We start from the raw sequence: 24,237 nt of genomic DNA, 5'->3' as shown, positions 1-24,237 counted from the left end.
CGGAGGAAATCATCGATGAGTGAACTGCAAGACGGAACCCAACTCCTCTCCTCAGGACCGTAACCCTCCCAATCCACGGGAGAACGCATGTCCATGATCTTATGTACCTTGTAAATAGGTGCGCTCTCGACAAGGACGGGAGGGGAGAGGGAAGACGAACGGGGTGCGAAAGAAAGGGCTTAACACAGGAGACATGGAAGACAGGATGGACGCGACGAAGATGTCGTGGAAGAAGAGTCGCACAGCGACAGGATTGACGACCTGGGAGACACGGAACGGACCAATGAACTCAACTTACGAGAAGCTGTCGTAAGAGGAAGGTTGCGAGTGGAAAGCCACACTCTCTGGCCGCAACAATACCTTGGACTCTTAATCCTGCGTTTATTGGCGGCCCTGTAACGGCAAAGTGCAGACCTCACCCTCCTCCAGGTGCGCTCACAACGTTGGACAAACGCTTGAGCGGAGGGAACGCTGGACTCGGCAAGCTGGGATGAGAACAGAGGAGGCTGGTAACCCAGACTACTCTGAAACGGAGATAACCCGGTAGCAGACGAAGGAAGCGAATTGTGAGCGTATTCTGCCCAGGGAGCTGTTCTGCCCAAGACGCAGGGTTTCTGAAAGAAAGGCTGCGTAGTATGCGACCAATCGTCTGATTGGCCCTCTCTGCTTGACCGTTAGACTGGGGATGAAACCCGGAAGAGAGACTGACGGACGCACCAATCAAACGACAGAACTCCCTCCAAAACTGTGACGTGAATTGCGGGCCTCTGTCTGAAACGGCGTCTAACGGGAGGCCATGAATTCTGAATACATTCTCGATAATGATTTGTGCCCCTCCTTAGCGGAAGGAAGTTTAGCAGGGAATGAAATGTGCCGCCTTAGAGAACCTATCGACAATCGTAAGAATCTAGTCTTCCCCGCAGACAAAGGCAGACCGGTAATGAAGTCTAGGGCGATGTGAGACCATGGTCGAGAAGGAATGGGAGCGGTCTGAGACGACCGGCAGGAGGAGAGTTACCCGACTTAGTCTGCGCGCAGTCCGAACAAGCAGCCACGAAACGGCGCGTGTCACGCTCCTGAGTCGGCCACCAAAAGCGCTGGCGAATAGTCGCAAGAGTGCCTCGAACACCGGGATGACCAGCTAACTTGGCAGAGTGAGCCCACTGAAGAACAGCCAGACGAGTGGAAACAGGAACGAAAAGGAGGTTACTAGGACAAGCGCGCGGCGACGCAGTGTGCGTGAGTGCTTGCTTAACCTGTCTTTCAATTCCCCAGACTGTTAACCCGACAACACGCCCATAAGGAAGAATCCCCTCGGGATCAGTAGAAGCCACAGAAGAACTAAACAGACGGGATAAGGCATCAGGCTTGGTGTTCTTGCTACCCGGACGGTAAGAAATCACAAACTCGAAACGAGCGAAAAACAACGCCCAACGAGCTTGACGGGCATTAAGTCGTTTGGCAGAACGGATGTACTCAAGGTTCTTATGGTCTGTCCAAACGACAAAAGGAACGGTCGCCCTCCAACCACTGTCGCCATTCGCCTAGGGCTAAGCGGATGGCGAGCAGTTCACGGTTACCCACATCATAGTTGCGCTCAGATGGCGACAGGCGATGAGAAAAATAAGCGCAAGGATGAACCTTATCGTCAGACTGGAAGCGCTGGGATAGAATGGCTCCCACGCCTACCTCTGAAGCGTCAACCTCGACAATGAATTGTCTAGTGACGTCAGGAGTAACGAGGATAGGAGCGGACGTAAAACGTTCTTTTAGAAGATCAAAAGCTCCCTGGGCGGAACCGGACCACTTAAAACACGTCTTGACAGAAGTAAGAGCTGTGAGAGGGCAGCAACTTGACCGAAATTACGAATGAAACGCCGATAGAAATTAGCGAAACCTAAAAAGCGCTGCAACTCGACACGTGACCTTGGAACGGGCCAATCACTGACAGCTTGGACCTTAGCGGAATCCATCTGAATGCCTTCAGCGGAAATAACGGAACCGAGAAAAGTAACGGAGGAGACATGAAAAGAACACTTCTCAGCCTTTACGTAGAGACAATTCTCTAAAAGGCGCTGTAGAACACGTCGAACGTGCTGAACATGAATCTCGAGTGACGGAGAAAAAATCAGGATATCGTCAAGATAGACAAAAACAAAGATGTTCAGCATGTCTCTCAGAACATCATTAACTAATGCCTGAAAAACAGCTGGCGCATTGGCGAGACCGAACGGCAGAACCCGGTACTCAAAATGCCCTAACGGAGTGTTAAACGCCGTTTTCCACTCGTCCCCCTCTCTGATGCGCACGAGATGGTAAGCGTTACGAAGGTCCAACTTAGTAAAGCACCTGGCTCCCTGCAGAATCTCGAAGGCTGATGACATAAGGGGAAGCGGATAACGATTCTTAACCGTTATGTCATTCAGCCCTCGATAATCCACGCAGGGGCGCAGAGTACCTTCCTTCTTCTTAACAAAAAGAACCCCGCCCGGCCGGAGAGGAAGAAGGCACTATGGTACCGGCGTCAAGAGACACAGACAAATAATCCTCGAGAGCCTTACGTTCGGGAGCCGACAGAGAGTATAGTCTACCCCGAGGAGGAGTGGTCCCCGGAAGGAGATCAATACTACAATCATACGACCGGTGAGGAGGAAGGGAGTTGGCTCGGGACCGACTGAAGACCGTGCGCAGATCATGATATTCCTCCGGCACTCCTGTCAAATCGCCAGGTTCCTCCTGAGAAGTAGGGACAGAAGAAACGGGAGGGATGGCAGACATTAAACACTTCACATGACAAGAAACGTTCCAGGATAGGATAGAATTACTAGACCAATTAATAGAAGGATTATGACATACTAGCCAGGGATGACCCAAAACAACAGGTGTAAACGGTGAACGGAAAATCAAAAAAGAAATAGTCTCACTGTGGTTACCAGATACTGTGAGGGTTAAAGGTAGTGTCTCAAATCTGATACTGGGAAGATGACTACCATCTAAGGCGAACATGGGCGTAGGCTTCTCTAACTCTCTGAAAGGAATGTCATGTTTCCGAACCCATGCTTCGTCCATGAAACAACCCTCAGCCCCAGAGTCTATCAAGGCACTACATGTAGCACCCGAACCGGTCCAGCGTAGATGGACCGACAAAGTAGTACAGGATTTTGATGGAGAGACTTGAGTAGTAGCGCTCACCTGTAGCCCTCCGCTTACAGATGAGCTCTGGCTTTACTGGACATGAATTAACAAAATGTCCAGCAACTCCGCAATAGAGGCACAGGCGGTTGGTGATCCTCCGTTCCCTCTCCTTAGTCGAGATGCGAATCCCTCCCAGCTGCATGGGCTCAGTCTCTGAGCCAGAGGAGGGAGATGGTTGCGATGCGGAGCAGGGAAACACCGTTGATGCGAGCTCTCTTCCACGAGCCCGGTGACGAAGATCTACCCGTCGTTCTATGAGGATGGCGAGAGCAATCAAAGAGTCCACATCTGAAGGAACCTCCCGGGAGAGAATCTCATCCTTAACCACTGCGTGGAGTCCCTCCAGAAAACGAGCGAGCAGCGCCGGCTCGTTCCACTCACTAGAGGCAGCAAGAGTGCGAAACTCAATAGAATAATCCGTTATGGACCGTTCACCTTGGCATAAGGAAGCCAGGGCCCTAGAAGCCTCCCTACCAAAAACTGAACGGTCAAAACCCGAATCATCTCCTCTTTAAAGTTCTGGAACTTGTTAGAGCAATCAGCCCTTGCCTCCCAGATAGCTGTGCCCCATTCTCGAGCCCGGCCAGTAAGGAGTGAAATGACGTAAGCAACCCGAGCTCTCTCTCTAGAGTATGTGTTGGGTTGGAGAGAGAACACAATCTCACACTGCGTGAGAAAGGAGCGGCACTCAGTGGGCTGCCCGGAGTAGCAAGGTGGGTTATTAACCCTAGGTTCTGGAGGCTCGGCAGGCCAGGAAGTAACAGGTGGCACGAGACGTAGACTCTGGAACTGTCCAGAGAGGTCGGAAACCTGAGCGGCCAGGTTCTCCACGGCATGGCGAGCAGCAGACAATTCCTGCTCGTGTCTGCCGAGCATGGCTCCTTGGATCTCGTCGGCAGTGTAACGAGCGTCTGAAGTCGCTGGGTCCATTCCTTGGTCGGTTCCTTCTGTCATGCAGGTGAAAGAGGACCCAAAAGCGACTTGGCGAAAACAGAGTCTTTAATCCAGTAAAGTAAATACAATCAAAAAAACACAACTTTCACTCGAAATGACGAGGACAAACTGGAGACTCGATCTTGAACAGCAGGTGAACAGCAGGTTGCCTCGGGAAGGCACTTGAACCAGACAGACTCAGACACCTGCTCACCACGCAGCATCTGAGGAAAACACGACACGACAGGGCGATACACAAACACAGCACGGTGAATTCTAGACAAGGAACCGACAGGACAGAAACGAATAACAAGGAGAGAAATAGGGACTCTAATCAGGGAAAAGGATCGGGAATAGGTGTGGGAAGGCTAAATGATGATTAGGGGAATAGGAACAGCTGGGAGCAGGAACGGAACGATAGAGAGAAGAGAGAGCGAGAGAGTGAGAGAGGGAGGGGGAGAGAGAGGGATAGAAAGAGGGAAAGAACCTAATAAGACCAGCAGAGGGAAACGAATAGAATGGGGAGCACAGGGACAAGACATGATAATAAATGACAAAACATGACAAACAAGTGAGTATATAGTAACAAGTGAGTATAGTATATAGTAACAAGTGAGTATAGTATATAGTAACAAGTGAGTATATAGTAACAACTGACTGATAAAATGACACCTGAACAGACTAATTATATATATTTTTTATTTAATCTTTATTTAACGAGGCAAGTCAGTTGAAAACCAAATTCTTATTTATAATGTCGGCCTACCGGGGCCAAACCCGGCCTCTATTCCTATTTATAATGTCGGCCTACTGGGGCCAAACCCGGCCTCTATTCCTATTTATAATGTCGGCCTACCAGGGCCAAACCTACCGGGGCCAAACCTACCGGGGCCAAATCAGGACGCCTCTATTCTTATTTATAATGTCGGCCTACCAGGGCCAAACCTACCGGGGCCAAACCTACCGGGGCCAAACCAGGACGCCTCTATTCTTATTTATAATGTCGGCCTACCGGGGCCAAACCCGGCCTCTATTCCTATTTATAATGTCGGCCTACTGGGGCCAAACCCGGCCTCTATTCCTATTTATAATGTTGGCCTACTGGGGCCAAACCTACCGGGGCCAAACCTACCGGGGCCAAACCCGGACGCCTCAAGTTGCACATTATTGAATGTGTTGTTCATCAGCAAAACATTGAAATTGGAAAGCAACATATATTTATATTGTACACACTATGCAGTAATTCCTGCAACAATAATAATACATAAATTAACATAAATGTTGGTTTTGTAAGTTCATGGAATATGTTTTTGTCACACTTCCTGAATTAACTCATATACACTGAGTGAGCAAAACATTATGAACACCTGCTCTTTCCATGATATACATTGGCCAGGTGAATCCAGGTGAAAGCTATGATCCCACTTGTTAAATCCCGTTAGTGTAGATGAAGGCGAGGAGACGGGTTAAATTGTTATGCCTTGAGACAATAGAGACATGGATTGTGTATGTGTGTCCTTCAGAGGGTGAATGGGTAAGACAAAATATTTAAGTGCCTTTGAACGAGGGTAGGGTAGTAGGTGCTGGGCACACTGTTTCTGTCAAGAACTGCAACGCTGCTGGGTTTTTCACACTCAACAGTTTCCCTTGTGTATCAAGAATGGTCCACCACCCAAAGGACATCCAGCCAACTTGACACAACTGTGGGAAGCATTGGAGTCAACATGGGCCAGCATCCCTGTGGAACACTTTCGACACCTTGTGGAGTCAACATGGGCCAGCATCCCTGTGGAACACTTTAGACACCTTGTGGAGTCAACATGGGCCAGCATCCCTGTGGAACGCTTTCGACACCTTGTGGAGTCAACATGGGGCCAGTATCCCTGTGGAACACTTTAGACACCTTGTGGAGTCAACATGGGCCAGCATCCCTGTGGAACGCTTTCGACACCTTGTGGAGTCAACATGGGGCCAGTATCCCTGTGGAACGCTTTCGACACCTTGTGGAGTCAACATGGGCCAGTATCCCTGTGGAACACTTTAGACACCTTGTAGAGTCAACATGGGCCAGCATCCCTGTGGAACGCTTTAGACACCTTGTGGAGTCAACATGGGCCAGCATCCCTGTGGAACGCTTTAGACACCTTGTGGAGTCAACATGGGCCAGTATCCCTGTGGAACACTTTAGACACCTTGTAGAGTCAACATGGGCCAGCATCCCTGTGGAACGCTTTAGACACCTTGTGGAGTCAACATGGGCCAGTATCCCTGTGGAACACTTTAGACACCTTGTAGAGTCAACATGGGCCAGCATCCCTGTGGAACGCTTTCGACACCTTGTAGAGTCAACATGGGGCCAGCATCCCTGTGGAACGCTTTCGACACCTTGTGGAGTCAACATGGGGCCAGTATCCCTGTGGAACACTTTAGACACCTTGTGGAGTCAACATGGACCAGCATCCCTGTGGAACGCTTTCGACACCTTGTGGAGTCAACATGGGGCCAGTATCCCTGTGGAACGCTTTAGACACCTTGTAGAGTCCATGTCCCCGACGAATTCAAGGGGGAGGATGAGGAAGGTGTTCTTAATGTTTTGTACACTCAGTGAATACATGAATAAAGATTCTGTTTATTGGGGACGATAAAATACATCCTCACATTGTCTAGTAAGTGATAGATAAAATACATCCTCACATTGTCTAGTAAGTGACAGATAAAATACATCCTCACATTGTCTAGTAAGTGACAGATAAAATACATCCTCACATTGTCTAGTAAGTGATAGATAAAATACATCCTCACATTGTCTAGTAAGTGATAGATAAAATACATCCTCACATTGTCTAGTAAGTGACAGATAAAATACATCCTCACATTGTCTAGTAAGTGACAGATAAAATACATCCTCACATTGTCTAGTAAGTGACAGATAAAATACATCCTCACATTGTCTAGTAAGTGACAGATAAAATACATCCTCACATTGTCTAGTAAGTGATAGATAAAATACATCCTCACATTGTCTAGTAAGTGATAGATAAAATACATCCTCACATTGTCTAGTAAGTGACAGATAAAATACATCCTCACATTGTCTAGTAAGTGATAGATAAAATACATCCTCACATTGTCTAGTAAGTGACAGATAAAATACATCCTCACATTGTCTAGTAAGTGATAGATAAAATACATCCTCACATTGTCTAGTAAGTGACAGATAAAATACATCCTCACATTGTCTAGTAAGTGACAGATAAAATACATCCTCACATTGTCTAGTAAGTGACAGATAAAATACATCCTCACATTGTCTAGTAAGTGACAGATAAAATACATCCTCACATTGTCTAGTAAGTGATAGATAAAATACATCCTCACATTGTCTAGTAAGTGATAGATAAAATACATCCTCACATTGTCTAGTAAGTGATAGATAAAATACATCCTCACATTGTCTAGTAAGTGACAGATAAAATACATCCTCACATTGTCTAGTAAGTGATAGATAAAATACATCCTCACATTGTCTAGTAAGTGACAGATAAAATACATCCTCACATTGTCTAGTAAGTGACAGATAAAATACATCCTCACATTGTCTAGTAAGTGATAGATAAAATACATCCTCACATTGTCTAGTAAGTGACAGATAAAATACATCCTCACATTGTCTAGTAAGTGACAGATAAAATACATCCTCACATTGTCTAGTAAGTGACAGATAAAATACATCCTCACATTGTCTAGTAAGTGATAGATAAAATACATCCTCACATTGTCTAGTAAGTGACAGATAAAATACATCCTCACATTGTCTAGTAAGTGATAGATAAAATACATCCTCACATTGTCTAGTAAGTGACAGATAAAATACATCCTCACATTGTCTAGTAAGTGATAGATAAAATACATCCTCACATTGTCTAGTAAGTGATAGATAAAATACATCCTCACATTGTCTAGTAAGTGATAGATAAAATACATCCTCACATTGTCTAGTAAGTGATAGATAAAATACATCCTCACATTGTCTAGTAAGTGACAGATAATAGACAGCACACTGTACATTGTAATCACATGATAGAAATGGGTTTGTTCTTCGTCCCAAATGGCATCCTATTCCCTTTATAGTGCACTACTTTATAGTGCACTACTTTATAGTGCACTACTTTAAAGTGCACTACTTTTCACCAGAGCCTTATGCCACACATGACTCCCTCCAGTCCACAGAGTTCAGCTTCCACAGGTGGCCTGGTCTCAGTCAGGGATCAATTACATCTGTTTATCTGAGGAGCGCTGTATGGGAACACAGAGGTACAGGATAAAGACAGTATGGTGTCTGTATGGTGTCTGTATGGAAACACAGACACAGAGATACAGGATAAAGACAGTATGGTGTCTGTATGATGTCTGTATGGAAACACAGACACAGAGATACAGGATAAAGACAGTATGGTGTCTGTATGGAAACACAGAGATACAGGCTAAAGACAGTATGGTGTCTGTATGGGAACACAGAGATACAGGATAAAGACAGTATGGTGTCTGTATGGGAACACAGAGATACAGGATAAAGACAGTGTGGTGTCTGTATGGGAACACAGAGATACAGTATAAAGACAGTATGTTGCCATCTTAGATCCTTTATTAGCACAAAGCTAGCCTGGTCCCAGATCTGTTTGTGCTTTCCTGCCAACTCCTACAGTATGTCGTTGTCATGCCGACCATAACAGCACAAACAGAACTGCGACCAGGCTAGCTGGCACAAGACATAGATTGAAGAAGAGAGAGAAGGCTGTGTGACGTCCCTCATCATAGTAGCAGTGAACTCACCTGAAACTTCCAAATCAGAGCCACGACGACCAGGCCGTAGAAGGTACTCTTAGCGATGAAGATGCTGTAGGCCAGCTTGGCAGTCTGGGTGCTCTTCACGTAGTACTCTACAATAAGGACAATAAGACATTGAAATGACCTTGACTAAGATGCTGTCAGGTTAATATTGTTCCGCAGATTAGGCATGACTAAATATGATAGTATTGTAAACAGTATTATGTAAACTATAGGTTCTATGTATTCCATGTATTTGGCATGAACAATAAGTAGTTCAGTATAGAATGGACACATTTACCTGTCGTCATCCCTCCATCACCACCTTGACATGGAAGAAACAAAGCAGTGTTTCACATGACACAGGCTAATGTACATCCTAGTTCTACATAATGATGTAGAGAAGCTCACTAGTTTACTTACTATTTTACTAGAGAATGACAAATACAGAGAAGCATACTATTGTCGTTCAATAAAACCCATTTCTTCTCATAAACAAGGACAGGGTTTTAGTTCATAATTTGACCATACCTCCTTCTCCGTTAATGTGATCTGCAACATATATGTTATCGGTCCCATTGAAGAAGCGGATGGCGCAGGTGAATCTGTTAGAGGCCGTGTTCCATGTCTTGGCTGGGACTCTCAGTCTGCTGGTGATACTGTAGCGTCTGTTTTCATCCCTCAAGGCAGTGTTGTCGGTCCCCACTCCATCGGTGATGTTGGCGCCTCCATTTAACTTCCAGAACACAGTGACGTGGTCGGGGTAGAAGTCGGTGGCCACACACACCAACGTCTTCTTCTTCTTCTTGTTTCTATCTTCACACTCCTTAGTGGAGGGTGGAAGGACTTTGACTTTGGGTGGAGTGACAGGGATGTCTGGCTCTGCAGGGAGGAAATAGGAGAAGCTTTAACCTTCAATGGCTCTATTTGTTGTCCACTCAGACCTGAACTTGATTCTGTGTCCAGACAAGCCCATAATAACACAACATTTCATTCAGCATCTCAGAGTGAACCTCTTTGCAACCCAGCTGCCAAAGTCATTGGCAAAACAGGTCGAACATGAAAGCTATAATATACCATTATTACAGTATTTTTGCAGCGTCCTTCCCAGAACTGTTAGCATGGTTCCCTCTCCAAAGTAGGCAGGATAAGCACTTTATACCTCAATACCATGAGAGATGTAGACTGGGTCTGGGCATAGAACCAGACCACTTTATACCTCAATACCATGAGAGATGTAGACTGGGTCTGGGCATAGAACCAGACCACTTTATACCTCAATACCATGAGAGATGTAGACTGGGTCTGGGCATAGAACCAGACCACTTTATACCTCAATAACATGAGAGATGTAGACTGGGTCTGGGCATAGAACCAGACCACTTCATTCTTCAATACCATGAGAGATGTAGACTGGGTCTGGGCATAGAACCAGACTACTTTATACCTCAATCCTGGGTCTGGGCATAGAACCAGACCACTTTATACCTCAATCCTGGGTCTGGGCATAGAACCAGACCTCTTTCTACCTCAATCCTGGGTCTGATACCTTGTTGTGTAAGATGTTAGAGGAAGATAACTGATGTTTTTACTGTGATCCAGTTACATTAAAATAACATTTTAGTTTAAACATTTTAGTTTAGTGTAACTGTTTTTATATTGCAGAATATTGTACATGTTTTCTCCATGCTAGTTTGTAACATTTGGTAGTATATTTTCTTTCCTAAAACGGTGAGAGTGTGGTGCCGGCTCCAAAGTATGCTTCCCGAGTACGAGCGCAGAGCGACAAGGCTGTATCCTAAAGTCTCTAGTTCTGACAAGGACTCTGGACATTCTCAACCTTTGTTACTCTGTTAGAAGTACATTCAAATACTCTTCACAGTAACTCAGCCACGGGTATCATCTAAATTATAACCAAATACATTATTGTGACTATTTTTCTAATGAAATGTAAGTGGTTTCCATCTTCAACAGTCATTTGGTTAATTTGATTATTTTTATTTTGGTGTTTTGTCTAGAACAGTTAAGCGGGTTCCTCCGCTGAAGTCAACCTGGCCAGCACCATGAACACAGTACAGTGGAACACTGCTCTAATATAGATATACAGTATAGACGTGCTGAGCCTGGCACCATTAACACAGTACAGTGGAATACTGCTCTAATATAGATATACAGTATAGACGTGCTGAGCCTGGCACCATTAACACAGTACAGTGGAACACTGCTCTAATATAGATATACAGTATAGACGTGCTGAGCCTGGCACCATTAACACAGTACAGTGGAATACTGCTCTAATATAGATATATAGACATGCTGAGCAACACTGCTCTAGTATAGATATATAGACGTGCTGAGCCCGGCACCATTAACACAGTACAGTGGAATACTGCTCTACTATAGATATATAGACATGCTGAGCAACACTGCTCTAGTATAGATATATAGATGTGCTGAGCCCGGCACCATTAACACAGTACAGTGGAATACTGCTCTAATATAGATATATAGACGTGCTGAGCCTGGCACCATTAACACAGTACAGTGGAACACTGCTCTAGTATAGAATTAGTCTCTAGCTGTGCTGTTTTCTAGAACTTTCCATCCCCGATCACGACCTTTGATAAATCTATTCTCATAATACCAACCAACACCCTGTTCTTACCAGTTTAGAACACATAGATGAGGCAAACATACTATAATCTACTAGGATATCACATCTCTCTCCTCACAATTACGTTGTCTAACTCAGACGACACATAAAGGCAAACATACTATAACTTACTAGGATATCACATCTCTCTCCTCACAATTACGTTGTCTAACTCAGACGACACATAAAGGCAAACATCGTGTACGGATGACTTACCGAGAACTGTTAATTTAGTGCCTGAACCGAAGTGTGCCTCATAGTTGGCACAGTGTACAGGCTTAACATCAAAAAGCATTGAGTGGAGTAACACTAGTATGAACTAATTTAATATACTGAATCTTCACATCACTATGCTACTACACCACAACATAGAGTCCCATTACTTCCATCATGGTGAATATTCTCTTACCCAGAACAGTCAGTTTGGTTCCTGCTCCAAACAATGCAGGATTATAGTTGTCACAGTGTGGACATACTGAGCAGTAATGGACCAACTACTACTGCCTTGTTCTATGCTTTTGGCATCAGAAATACTTTAAGAATGCTTGCTTTTTGTCAATTATTCATGTTTTTATGAAGAAAGAAAATAGAAAATCATACATTTCTCGATAAGAAAGTAGGAAGTATTTACCTAAAACAGTGAGTTTGGTTCCTTTGCCAAAGAAGGCTGGTTGGTTTAAAGTCACGGCGTTTTCACATCAACCCTTTAGTTCAGATTGACCACTTTAGGAGACTCTTATTGGCAACGAAACACCTTCAGGGTTACATATGTACATACATATTATGAATCTTTAAGAAGTTAATAACTTACCTAAAACAGTGAGCTTTGTTCCATTTCCAAAGTAGGGCACACTTCCAGTGTCACATCGCTACTCTCCTATTCCAAAAATACCTCAGATCTCTCTGTCATTCATCCTCTAGGAAAAATGAACAGAGATACTCAGAGATACAGAGAACAGATACTACCTCAGATCTCTCTGTCATTCACCCTCTAGGGAAAATGAACAGAGATACTCAGAGATACAGAGATACAGATACTACCTCAGATCTCTCTGTCATTCACCCTCTAGGGAAAATGAACAGAGATACTCAGAGATACAGAGAACAGATACTACCTCAGATCTCTCTCTATATAGATATATATATCCATGGGGACTTTAAAACACCATCACCTAGTTGGTTTAGAATACGTTTTGTTGTCAAGCAGGAATCAAACAAACTCCAATATCTAATGAATTTAACTTGATGTTACGAAGAAAATCCTGTTCAGTATTATTGATCTCTTGAGAAGCATCTCTCCAGGCTCCTTAACAGTCTCCTCAATGTGTGTGAATTGCCCCCAGACCTATCCTGTATGGAAGTGAATGGGAGGAGGTTTTTGTATGGAAGTCAATGGTAGGAGGTTGTTTTTGTATGGAAATGAACGAGAGGAGGTTTTTGTATGGAAGTGAATGGAAGGAGGTTGTTTTTGTATGGAAGTGAATGGGAGGAGGTTGTTTTTGTATGGAAGTGAATGGGAGGTTGTTTTTGTATGGAAATGAACGAGAGAAGGTTTTTGTATGGAAGTGAATGGGAGGAGGTTTTTGTATGGAAGTGAATGGGAGGAGATTTTGTATGGCGTCTCTATGTGAATATATCACCGTGGCCCCCTGTCCCCACAGTGTTAAAGCATCGCACAAAAACACTAATTCTCTCTCATTCTCTCGTCTTCCTCTTCCCTCCTTCCCCCACTCGGTCTCTCTCTCATTCTCTCGTCTTCCTCTCCCCTCCTTCCCCCACCCGGTCTCTCTCTCTATCTCTCTACCCATCTCTCCTGCTCAGTATCAGTCTTTAGCAGCAGGTGTGTTGATATGGGGGTTCCTGTTCCAAACGGACTCTTTCTATTTCTGTCAACAGCACTAAGTCTCTAAAACGCCCCCCCCCCCCCTCTTCAGGGTTGATTTCTGTGTAATCTGACATTTACCCTCCAGAGGTCAGTGTATAATCTAGGATAGTTTAGACTCCTGGTTTCATTTCTGTGTAATCTGACATTAAACCCTCCAGAGGTCAGTGTATAATCTAGGATAGTTTAGACTCCTGGGTTGATTTCTGTGTAATCTGACCCTCCAGAGGTCAATGGAAGGTCAACTCTAAGAAACTTCTCCCTTTTTAGTCAAATAGTATAATTTGATACAAGGGTAGACCTATATACCAGGGACACCTGGGTGACAGTCAGACAGTCAGAGAAACACCCATATACTGTTTGTTATATCTATCTTTGAAAGTGTAGAACCACTAACTTGGCCTGCAGGTTCGAGGACAACAACTCTAGAGAGTGTGCAAAGCTGTCACCAAGGTAAAGGCTACTTTGAAGAATCTTGATTTTTTAACACTATTTTGGTTACTACATGATTCCATATGTGTTATTTCATAGTTTTGATGAAGACATCAATAATAAGCTGTTCAGTACCAGAGGTAGCCTCTGATTCCTCCACAGTTACATGTACCAGAGGTAGCCTCTGATTACTCCACAGTTACATGTACCAGAGGTAGCCTCTGATTCCTCCACAGTTACATGTACCAGAGGTAGCCTCTGATTCCTCCACAGTTACATGTACCAGAGGTAGCCTCTGATTCCTCCACAGTTACATGTACCAGAGGTAGCCTCTGATTCCTCCACAGTTACATGTACCAGAGGTAGCCTCTGATTCCTCCACAGTTACATGTACCAGAGGTAGCCTCTGATTCCTCCACAGTTACATGTACCAGAGGTAGCCTCTGATTCCTCCACAGTTACATGTACCAGAGGTAGCCTCTGATTCCTCCACAGTTACATGTACCAGAGGTAGCCTCTGATTCCTCCACAGTTACATGTACCAGAGGTAGCCTCTGATTCCTCCACAGTTACATGTACCAGAGGTAGCCTCTGATTCCTCCACAGTTACATGTACCAGAGGTAGCCTCTGATTACTTGACTCTTACATTGTTACACCCTGAGCATAGTTTGCTTTGTATGTTTCTATGTTTTGTTTGGTCAGGGTGTGATCTGAGTGGGCATTCTATGTTGTGTGTCTAGTTTGTCTGTTTGGCCTGATATGGTTCTCAATCAGAGGCAGGTGTTAGTCATTGTCTCTGATTGGGAACCATATTTAGGTAGCCTGTTTGGTGTTGGGTTTTGTGGGTGATTGATTGTCTCCTGTGTCAGTGTTTGTACCACACGGGACTGGTTTCGGGTTTTCACATTTATTGTTTTGTATTCTGTTCATGTATAGTTTTTCTTATGAAAAAACCATGAACTTCAACCACGCTCCGCCTCTCCTTCGACGGAAGAACCCCGTTACATACTGCTGCTGTGATATTCAGTATAAGCTAACTTATAACCCATGTTGAGGTAGACTGTGTAGACACAACAGACTGCGTTGTGTATGGACTGCCTTCTCTACCCACCCAGCTAAATATACAACCACACATTCATTGTTCACCAGAGACAGTTAGAGTTAACGTTGTGCAGGTGTGTCATGTTGATACGACCAGTAGTTTTTGGTTAGTGAGGGAATGAATTTGCAGCACTGTGCTGACTGGCTGCACAGTAATACACGGCACTGTCTGTAGGGTTTATCTCAGAGATAACCAGGCTGGCTTTGGCCTTGGAATGACCTGTTAAGTTGAACCGTGTTTCATAGTTCTTCTCAAGAGTTGGGTTTGTATAGTGTAGAGTTCCAATGAGTTCCATGGTCTTCTGTCCTCCCTTGTCCTTCTGTTGGTACCACAGCATGTACGGGTAGTCGTTGTCGCCGTGGTGACAGTCCAGGTGTGCCTCTCTGTGTTCAGTTGTCCTCCTCAGGAGGTGTTGAGGAGTCTGGCGGATGAGGAGAGAGGAGGAGAACACCACCTCCTCTACAGAGGGGAGGAGAACACAGTCAAGAGGACATTACAGAGACGCCACAGTGGATATAACATATCTCTGTGACACTTACCTGAGAGGAAGGAGAGACAAACGAGGAACGTGGTAAATATTTTGAACATGGTGACTTTTTTAGTGCGGATAGATACGAAGACAAATGAAAAGGCTGAGGTAGGAACTCAATGGTAATTCCCCAGGAGGAGAGGGGAGGAGAGAAGGAGGGGAGGGGAGAAGAAGGAGGGGAGGAGAGAAGGAGGAGAGAAGAAGGAGGGGAGGAGAGAAGAAGGAGGGGAGGAGAGAAGGAGGTGAGGGGGAGGAGAGAAGGAGGGGAGGAGAGAAGGAGGGGAGAAGGAGGGGAGGGATGAGGAGAGCAGGAGGGGGGGAGGAGGGGAGGGGGTGTGGGTGTGTGGAGGAGAGAAGGAGGTGAGAGGGGAAGGAGGGGAGGGATGAGGAGGGGAGGAGAGGGGAGGAGAGAAGGAGGGGAGTGGGGAGGAGAGAAGGAGGGGAGGGGAGGAGAGAAGGAGAGGGGAGCAGAGAAGGAGGGGAGGGGTTTAGTGAGTCTTTGTTCTGAGGAGGGAGGAGCTTATAGTTGACGTGTCTACCTACAGTACAGTGTGACATTACTGCGTTCTGCTGGATCAGCTGGAAGTTATTGATACAGGAACATAAGTTATTGATACAGGAACAGAAGTTATTGATACAGTAACAGAAGTTATTGGTGCGGTAACAGAAATGATTGATACAGTAACAGAAGTTTTTGTTACAGTAACAGAAGTTATTGATACAGGAACAGAAGTTATTGATACCGGAACAGAAGTTATTGATACCGGAACAGAAGTTATTGATACAGTAACAGAAGTTATTGATACAGGAACAGACGTTATTGATACAGGAACAGAAGTTATTGATACAGTAACAGAAGTTATTGATACAGGAGCAGACGTTATTGATACAGTAACAGAAGTTATTGTTACAGGAGCAGAAGTTATTGATACAGGAACATAAGTTATTGATACAGGAACATAAGTTATTGATACCGGAACAGAAGTTATTGATACAGTAACAGAAGTTATTGATACAGGAACAGACGTTATTGATACAGGAACAGACGTTATTGATACAGGAACAAAAGTTATTGATACGGTAACAAACGTTATTGATATAGTAACAGAAGTTATTGATACAGGAACATAAGTTATTCATACAGTAACAGAAGTTATTGATACAGGAGCAGAAGTTATTGATACAGGAACATAAGTTATTGATACATTAACAGAAGTTATTGATACAGTAACAGAAGTTTTTGACACAGGAACATAAGTTATTAATACAGTAACAGAAGTTATTGATACAGGAGCAATCGTTAGGCAAGGGTAATTTCAGTGTAGGAAAGGATGAAACAGCGTCTGTGCCACCAGTAAGTACAGATAGTAGTATAAATCCCCTGGCACAGTCCCCGCAGCCGGACAACTTTCTCACGGTTTCTGGAAGGAAATGCTGTAGGAACGCTCAACCGGTGTCGCTCATTCAGCAGACAGAAACTTTCAACCGGTTCTCCCCATTAAGCAGCGGGTCGGTGTCAGAGGCCGAGTCTTCTCTGGTCTCTACTCCTCCCGTTACGGGGTCTGAGACGCCGAAGCTTCCCACCATTAGCTCTGACAAATTGAAAACTCTAGTCATTGGCGACTCCATTACCCGCAGTATTAGACTTAAAGCGAATCATCCAGCGATCATACACTGTTTACCCGGGGGCAGGGCTACCGACGTTAAGGCTAATCTGAAGATGGTGCTGGCTAAAGCTAAAACTGGCGAGTGTAGAGAGTATAGAGATATTGTTATCCACGTCGGCACCAACGATGTTAGGATGAAACAGTCAGAGATCACCAAGCGCAACATAGCTTCTGCGTGCATATCAGCTAGAAAGATGTGTCGGCATCGAGTAATTGTCTCTGGCCCCCTCCCAGTTAGGGGGAGTGATGAGCTCTACAGCAGAGTCTCACAACTCAATCGCTGGTTGAAAACTGTTTTCTGCCCCTCCCAAAAGATAGAATTTGTAGATAATTGGCCCTCTTTCTGGGACTCGCCCACAAACAGGACCAAGCCTGACCTGCTGAGGAGTGACGGACTCCATCCTAGCTGGAGGGGTGCTCTCATCTTATCTGCCAACATAGACAGGGCTCTAACTCCTCTAGCTCCACAATGAAATAGGGTGCAGGCCAGGCAGCAGGCTATTAGCCAGCCTGCCAGCATAGTGGAGTCTGCCACTAGCATAGTTAGTGTAGTCAGCTCAGCTATCACCATTGAGACCGTGTCTGTGCCTCGACCTGGGTTGGGCAAAACTAAACATGGCGGTGTTCGCCTTAGCAATCTCACTAGGATAAAGACCACCTCCATTCCTGTCATTACTGAAAGAGATCATGATACCTCACATCTCAAAATAGGGCTACTTAATGTTAGATCCCTTACTTCAAAGGCAATTATAGTCAATGAACTAATCACTGATCATAATCTTGATGTGATTGGCCTGACTGAAACATGGCTTAAGCCTGATGAATTTACTGTGTTAAATGAGGCCTCACCTCCTGGCTACACTAGTGACCATATCCCCGTGCATCCCGCAAAGGCGGAGGTGTTGCTAACATTTACGATAGCAAATTTCAATTTACAAAAAAAAATGACGTTTTCGTCTTTTGAGCTTCTAGTCATGAAATCTATGCAGCCTACTCAATCACTTTTTATAGCTACTGTTTACAGGCCTCCTGGGCCATATACAGCGTTTCTCACTGAGTTCCCTGAATTCCTATCAGACCTTGTAGTCATTGCAGATAATATTCTAATCTTTGGTGACTTTAATATTCACATGGAAAAGTCCACAGACCCACTCCAAAAGGCTTTTGGAGCCATCATCGACTCAGTGGGTTTTGTCCAACATGTCTCTGGACCCACTCACTCTCACAGTCATACGCTGGACCTAGTTTTGTCCCATGGAATAAATGTTGTGGATCTTAATGTTTTTCCTCATAATCCTGGACTATCAGACCACCATTTTATTACGTTTGCAATTGCAACAAATAATCTGCTCAGACCCCAACCAAGGAACATCAAAAGTCGTGCTATAAATTCACAGACAACACAAAGATTCCTTGATGCCCTTCCAGACTCCCTCTGCCTACCCAAGGACGCCAGAGGACAAAAATCCGTTAACCACCTAACTGAGGATCTCAATTTAACCTTGCGCAATACCCTAGATGCAGTTGCACCCCTAAAAACTAAAAAAATGTCTCATAAGAAACTAGCTCCATGGTACACAGAAAATACCCGAGCTCTGAAGCAAGCTTCCAGAAAATTGGAACGGAAATGGCGCCACACCAAACTGGAAGTCTTCCGACTAGCTTGGAAGGATGGTACCGTGCAGTACCGAAGAGCCCTTACTGCTGCTCGATCGTCCTATTTTTCTAACTTAATTGAGGAAAATAAGAACAATCCGAAATTCCTTTTTGATACTGTGGCAAAGCTAACTAAAAAGCAGCATTCCCCAAGAGAGGATGACTTGCACTTTAGCAGTGATAAATTCATGAACTTCTTTGAGGAAAAGATTATGATTATTAGAAAGCAAATTACGGACTCCTCTTTAAACCTGCGTATTCCTCCAAACCTCAGTTGTCCTGAGTCTGCACAACTCTGCCAGGACCTAGGATCAAGAGAGACGCTCAAGTGTTTTAGTACTATATCTCTTGACACAATGATGAAAATAATCATGGCCTCTAAACCTTCAAGCTGTATACTGGACCCTATTCCAACTAAACTACTGAAAGAGCTGCTTCCTGTGCTTGGCCCTCCTATGTTGAACATAATAAACGGCTCTCTATCCACTGGATGTGTACCAAACTCACTAAAAGTGGCAGTAATAAAGCCTCTCTTGAAAAAGCCAAACCTTGACCCAGAAAATATAAAAACTATCGGCCTATATCGAATCTTCCATTCCTCTCAAAGATTTTAGAGAAGGCTGTTGCGCAGCAACTCACTGCCTTCCTGAAGACAAACAATGTATACGAAATGCTTCAGTCTGGTTTTAGACCCCATCATAGCACTGAGACGGCACTTGTGAAGGTGGTAAATGACATTTTGATGGCATCGGACCGAGGCTCTGCATCTGTCCTCGTGCTCCTAGACCTTAGTGCTGCTTTTGATACCATCGATCACCACATTCTTTTGGAGAGATTGGAAACCCAAATTGGTCTACACGGACATGTTCTGGCCTGGTTTAGGTCTTATCTGTCGGAAAGATATCAGTTTGTCTCTGTGAATGGTTTGTCCTCTGACAAATCAACTGTACATTTCGGTGTTCCTCAAGGTTCTGTTTTAGGACCACTATTGTTTTCACTATATATTTTACCTCTTGGGGATGTTATTCGAAAACATAATGTAAACTTTCACTGCTATGCGGATGACACACAGCTGTACATTTCAATGAAACATGGTGAAGCACCAAAATTGCCCTCGCTAGAAGCATGTGTTTCAGACATAAGGAAGTGGATGGCTGCAAACTTTCTACTATTAAACTCGGACAAAACAGAGATGCTTGTTCTAGGTCCCAAGAAACAAAGAGATCTTCTGTTGAATCTGACAATTAATCTTAATGGTTGTACAGTCGTCTCAAATAAAACTGTGAAGGACCTCGGCGTTACTCTGGACCCTGATCTCTCTTTGAAGAACATATCAAGACCATTTCGAGGACAGCTTTTTTCCATCTACGTAACATTGCAAAAATCAGAAACTTTCTGTCCAAAAATGATGCAGAAAAATTAATCCATGCTTTTGTCACTTCTAGGTTAGACTACTGCAATGCTCTATTTTCCGGCTACCCGGATAAAGCACTAAATAAACTTCAGTTAGTGCTAAATACGGCTGCTAGAATCCTGACTAGAACCAAAAAATTTGATCATATTACTCCAGTGCTAGCCTCTCTACACTGGCTTCCTGTCAAAGCAAGGGCTGATTTCAAGGTTTTACTGCTAACCTACAAAGCATTACATGGGCTTGCTCCTACCTACCTCTCTGATTTGGTCCTGCCGTACATACCTATACGTACGCTACGGTCACAAGACGCAGGCCTCCTAATTGTCCCTAGAATTTCTAAGCAAACAGCTGGAGGCAGGGCTTTCTCCTATAGAGCTCCATTTTTATGGAACGGTCTGCCTACCCATGTCAGAGACGCAAACTCGGTCTCAACCTTTAAGTCTTTACTGAAGACTCATCTCTTCAGTGGGTCATATGATTGAGTGTAGTCTGGCCCAGGAGTGGGAAGGTGAACGGAAAGGCTCTGGAGCAACGAACCGCCCTTGCTGTCTCTGCCTGGCCGGTTCCCCGTTTTCCACTGGGATTCTCTGCCTCTAACCCTGTTACGGGGCTGAGTCACTGGCTTGCTGGGGCTCTCTCGTGCCGTCCCTGGGGGATGCGTCACCTGGGTGGGTTGATTCACTGTTGTGGTCGGCCTGTCTGGGTTCCCCCCCACCCCTTGGGTTGTACCGTGTCGGAGATCTTTGTGGGCTATACTCGGCCTTGTCTCAGGATGGTAAGTTGGTGGTTGAAGATTTCCCTCTAGTGGTGTGGGGGCTGTGCTTTGGCAAAGTGGGTGGGGTTATATCCTTCCTGTTTGGCCCTGTCCGGGGTGTCCTCGGATGGGGCCACAGTGTCTCCTGACCCCTCCTGTCTCAGCCTCCAGTATTTATGCTGCAGTAGTTTATGTGTCGGGGGCTAGGGTCAGTTTGTTTATCTGGAGTACTTCTCCTGTCCTATTCGGTGTCCTGTGTAAATCTAAGTGTGCGTTCTCTAATTCTCTCCTTCTCTCTTTCTTTCTCTCTCTCGGAGGACCTGAGCCCTAGAACCATGCCCCAGGACTACCTGACATGATGACTCCTTGCTGTCCCCAGTCCACCTGGCCATGCTGCTGCTCCAGTTTCAACTGGCCTGGGCCCTAGGACCATGTCCCAGGACTACCTGACATGAGGACTCCTTGCTGTCCCCAGTCCACCTGGCCATGCTCCTGCTCCAGTTTCAACTGTTCTGCCTTACTTTTATTCAACCATGCTGGTCATTTATGAACATTTGAACATCTTGGCCACGTTCTGTTATAATCTCCACCTGGCACAGCCAGAAGAGGACTGGCCACCCCACATATGCTCTCTCTAATTCTCTCTTTCTTTCTCTCTCTCGGAGGACCTGAGCCCTAGGACCGTGCCCCAGGACTACCTGACATGATGGCTCCTTGCTGTCCCCAGTCCATCTGACTGTGCTGCTGCTCCAGTTTCAACTGTTCTGCCTTATTATTATTTGACCATGCTGGTCATTTATGAACATTTGAACATCTTGGTCATGTTCTGTTATAATCTCTACCCGGCACAGCCAGAAGAGGACTGGCCACCCCACATAGCCCGGTTCCTCTCTAGGTTTCTTCCTAGGTTTTGGCCTTTCTAGGGAGTTTTTCCTAGCCACCGTGCTTTTACACCTGCATTGTTTGCTGTTTGGGGTTTTAGGCTGGGTTTCTGTACAGCACTTTGAGATATCAGCTGATGTACGAAGGGCTATATAAATAAATTTGATTTGATTTGATTTGAGGAGCAGAAGTTATTGATACAGTAACAGAAGTTATTGATACAGGAACAGAAGTTATTGATACAGTAACAGAAGTTATTGATACAGGAACAAAAGTTATTGATACGGTAACAAAAGTTATTGATACAGTAACAGAAGTTATTGATACAGGAGCAGAAGTTATTGATATAGGAACAGAATTTATTGAGACAGGAGCAGAAGTTATTGATACAGGAACAGACGTTATGGATACAGGAACAGAAGTTATTGATACAGGAACATAAGTTATTGATACATTAACAGAAGTTATTGATACAGTAACAGAAGTTATTGATACAGTAACAGAAGTTATTGATACAGTAACAGAAGTTATTGATACAGTAACATAAGTTTTTGACACAGGAACATAAGTTATTAATACAGTAACAGAAGTTATTGATACAGGAGCAGAAGTTATTGATACAGTAACAGAAGTTATTGATACAGGAACAGAAGTTATTGATACAGTAACAGAAGTTATTGATACAGGAGCAGAAGTTATTGATACAGGAAGATAAGTTATTGATACAGGTACATAAGTTATTGATACAGTAACATAAGTTATTGATACAGTAACAGAAGTTATTGATACAGGAGCAGAAGTTATTGATACAGGAGCAGAAGTTAGTCTGTATTTTGAAGAAAATAAACAAAATATTATTACACATTTTTGAGGATGTTTACCATGGAGGATGTTTAGGATGCTTAGTATTGACGATGTTTAGCATTGCAAATGTTCAGTATTGATGATGTTTAGCAGTGAGGATGTTTAGCATTGCAAATGTTCATTAGTGAGGATGTTTAGCAGTGAGGATGTTTTGCATTGAGGATGTTTAGCATTGAGGATGTTTCGCATTGAGGATGTTTAGCATTGAGGATGTTTTAGTATTGGGGATGTTTAGCAGTGAGGATGTTTAGCAGTGAGGATGTTTAGTATTGGGGATGTTTAGCAGTGAGGATGTTTTAGTATTGGGGATGTTTTGCATTGAGGATGTTTAGCAGTGAGGATGTTTAGCATTGAGGATGTTTTAGAATTGGGATGTTCAGCAGTGAGGATGTTTAGCATTGAGGATGTTTTAGTATTGGGGATGTTCAGCAGTGAGGATGTTTAGCGTTGAGGATGTTTAGCAGTGAGGATGTTTTAGTATTGGAGATGTTTAGTATTGCAGATGTTTAGCAGTGAGGATGTTTTAGTATTGGGGATGTTTAGCAGTGAGGATGTTTTAGTATTGGGGATGTTTAGCAGTGAGGATGTTTAGTATTGAGGATGTTTGGCGTTGAGGATGTTTTGCATTACACATGTTTAGCATTGAGGATGTTTAGCATTGAGGATGTTCAGCATTGAGGCTGTGGTTCAGAACACTGTAGGAGGTGTGAGGTGTGACTATATATCTCAGAGTTGGGTTTGTATGGCTGAGATAGGACCTGATGCAATATCCTGTCTGGCAGTACAGAAATACACTGTCCTGTCTGGCAGTACAGAAATACACTGTCCTGTCTGGCAGTACAGAAATACACTGGAGGGAGTATCTTAGTCACATCCAGGGAGGACTGAGTGGTGGAGGGAGTATCTTAGTCACATCCAGGGAGGACTGAGCGGTAATCACATCCAGGGAGGACTGAACGGTGGAGGGAGTATCTTAGTCACATCCAGGGAGGACTGAACGGTGGAGGGAGTATCTTAGTCACATCCAGGGAGGACTGAGTGGTGGAGGGAGGAGGGAGTATTTTAGTCACATCCAGGGAGGACTGAGCGGTGGAGGGAGTATCTTAGTCACATCCAGGGAGGACTGAACCAGGGAGGACTGGAGGGAGGGAGTATCTTAGTCACATCCAGGGAGGACTGAGTGGTGGAGGGAGTATCTTAGTCACATCCAGGGAGGACTGAGCGGTGGAGGGAGTATCTTAGTCACATCCAGGGAGGACTGAGTGGTGGAGGGAGTATCTTAGTCACATCCAGGGAGGACTGAGCGGTGGGGAGGGAGTATCTTAGTCACATCCAGGGAGGACTGAGTGGTGGAGGGGGAGTATCTTAGTCACATCCAGGGAGGACTGAGTGGTGGAGGGAGGAGGGAGTATCTTAGTCACATCCAGGGAGGTCTGAGTGGTGGAG

At 44.6% G+C, this 24,237-nt stretch overlaps 2 gene segments (V, D, J or C); both read right to left on the bottom strand.

The window, feature by feature from the left end:
• Positions 1-8,033: 8,033 nt before the first annotated feature.
• On the bottom strand, positions 8,034-11,971 carry LOC124027385. The segment is given in 5 exon segments: positions 8,034-8,424; positions 8,962-9,068; positions 9,257-9,280; positions 9,487-9,837; positions 11,825-11,971. Coding segments are annotated over 5 exon segments (585 nt in total).
• Positions 11,972-15,131: 3,160 nt separating this feature from the next.
• On the bottom strand, positions 15,132-15,620 carry LOC124027384. The segment is given in 2 exon segments: positions 15,132-15,484; positions 15,565-15,620. Coding segments are annotated over 2 exon segments (402 nt in total).
• Between the last annotated feature and the right edge of the window lie 8,617 nt (positions 15,621-24,237).

This window comes from Oncorhynchus gorbuscha, unplaced genomic scaffold, assembly GCF_021184085.1.
Source record: "Oncorhynchus gorbuscha isolate QuinsamMale2020 ecotype Even-year unplaced genomic scaffold, OgorEven_v1.0 Un_scaffold_3163, whole genome shotgun sequence".
Classification (NCBI taxonomy): domain Eukaryota; kingdom Metazoa; phylum Chordata; class Actinopteri; order Salmoniformes; family Salmonidae; genus Oncorhynchus; species Oncorhynchus gorbuscha.
This window is presented reverse-complemented; position numbering and strand designations above follow the sequence as displayed.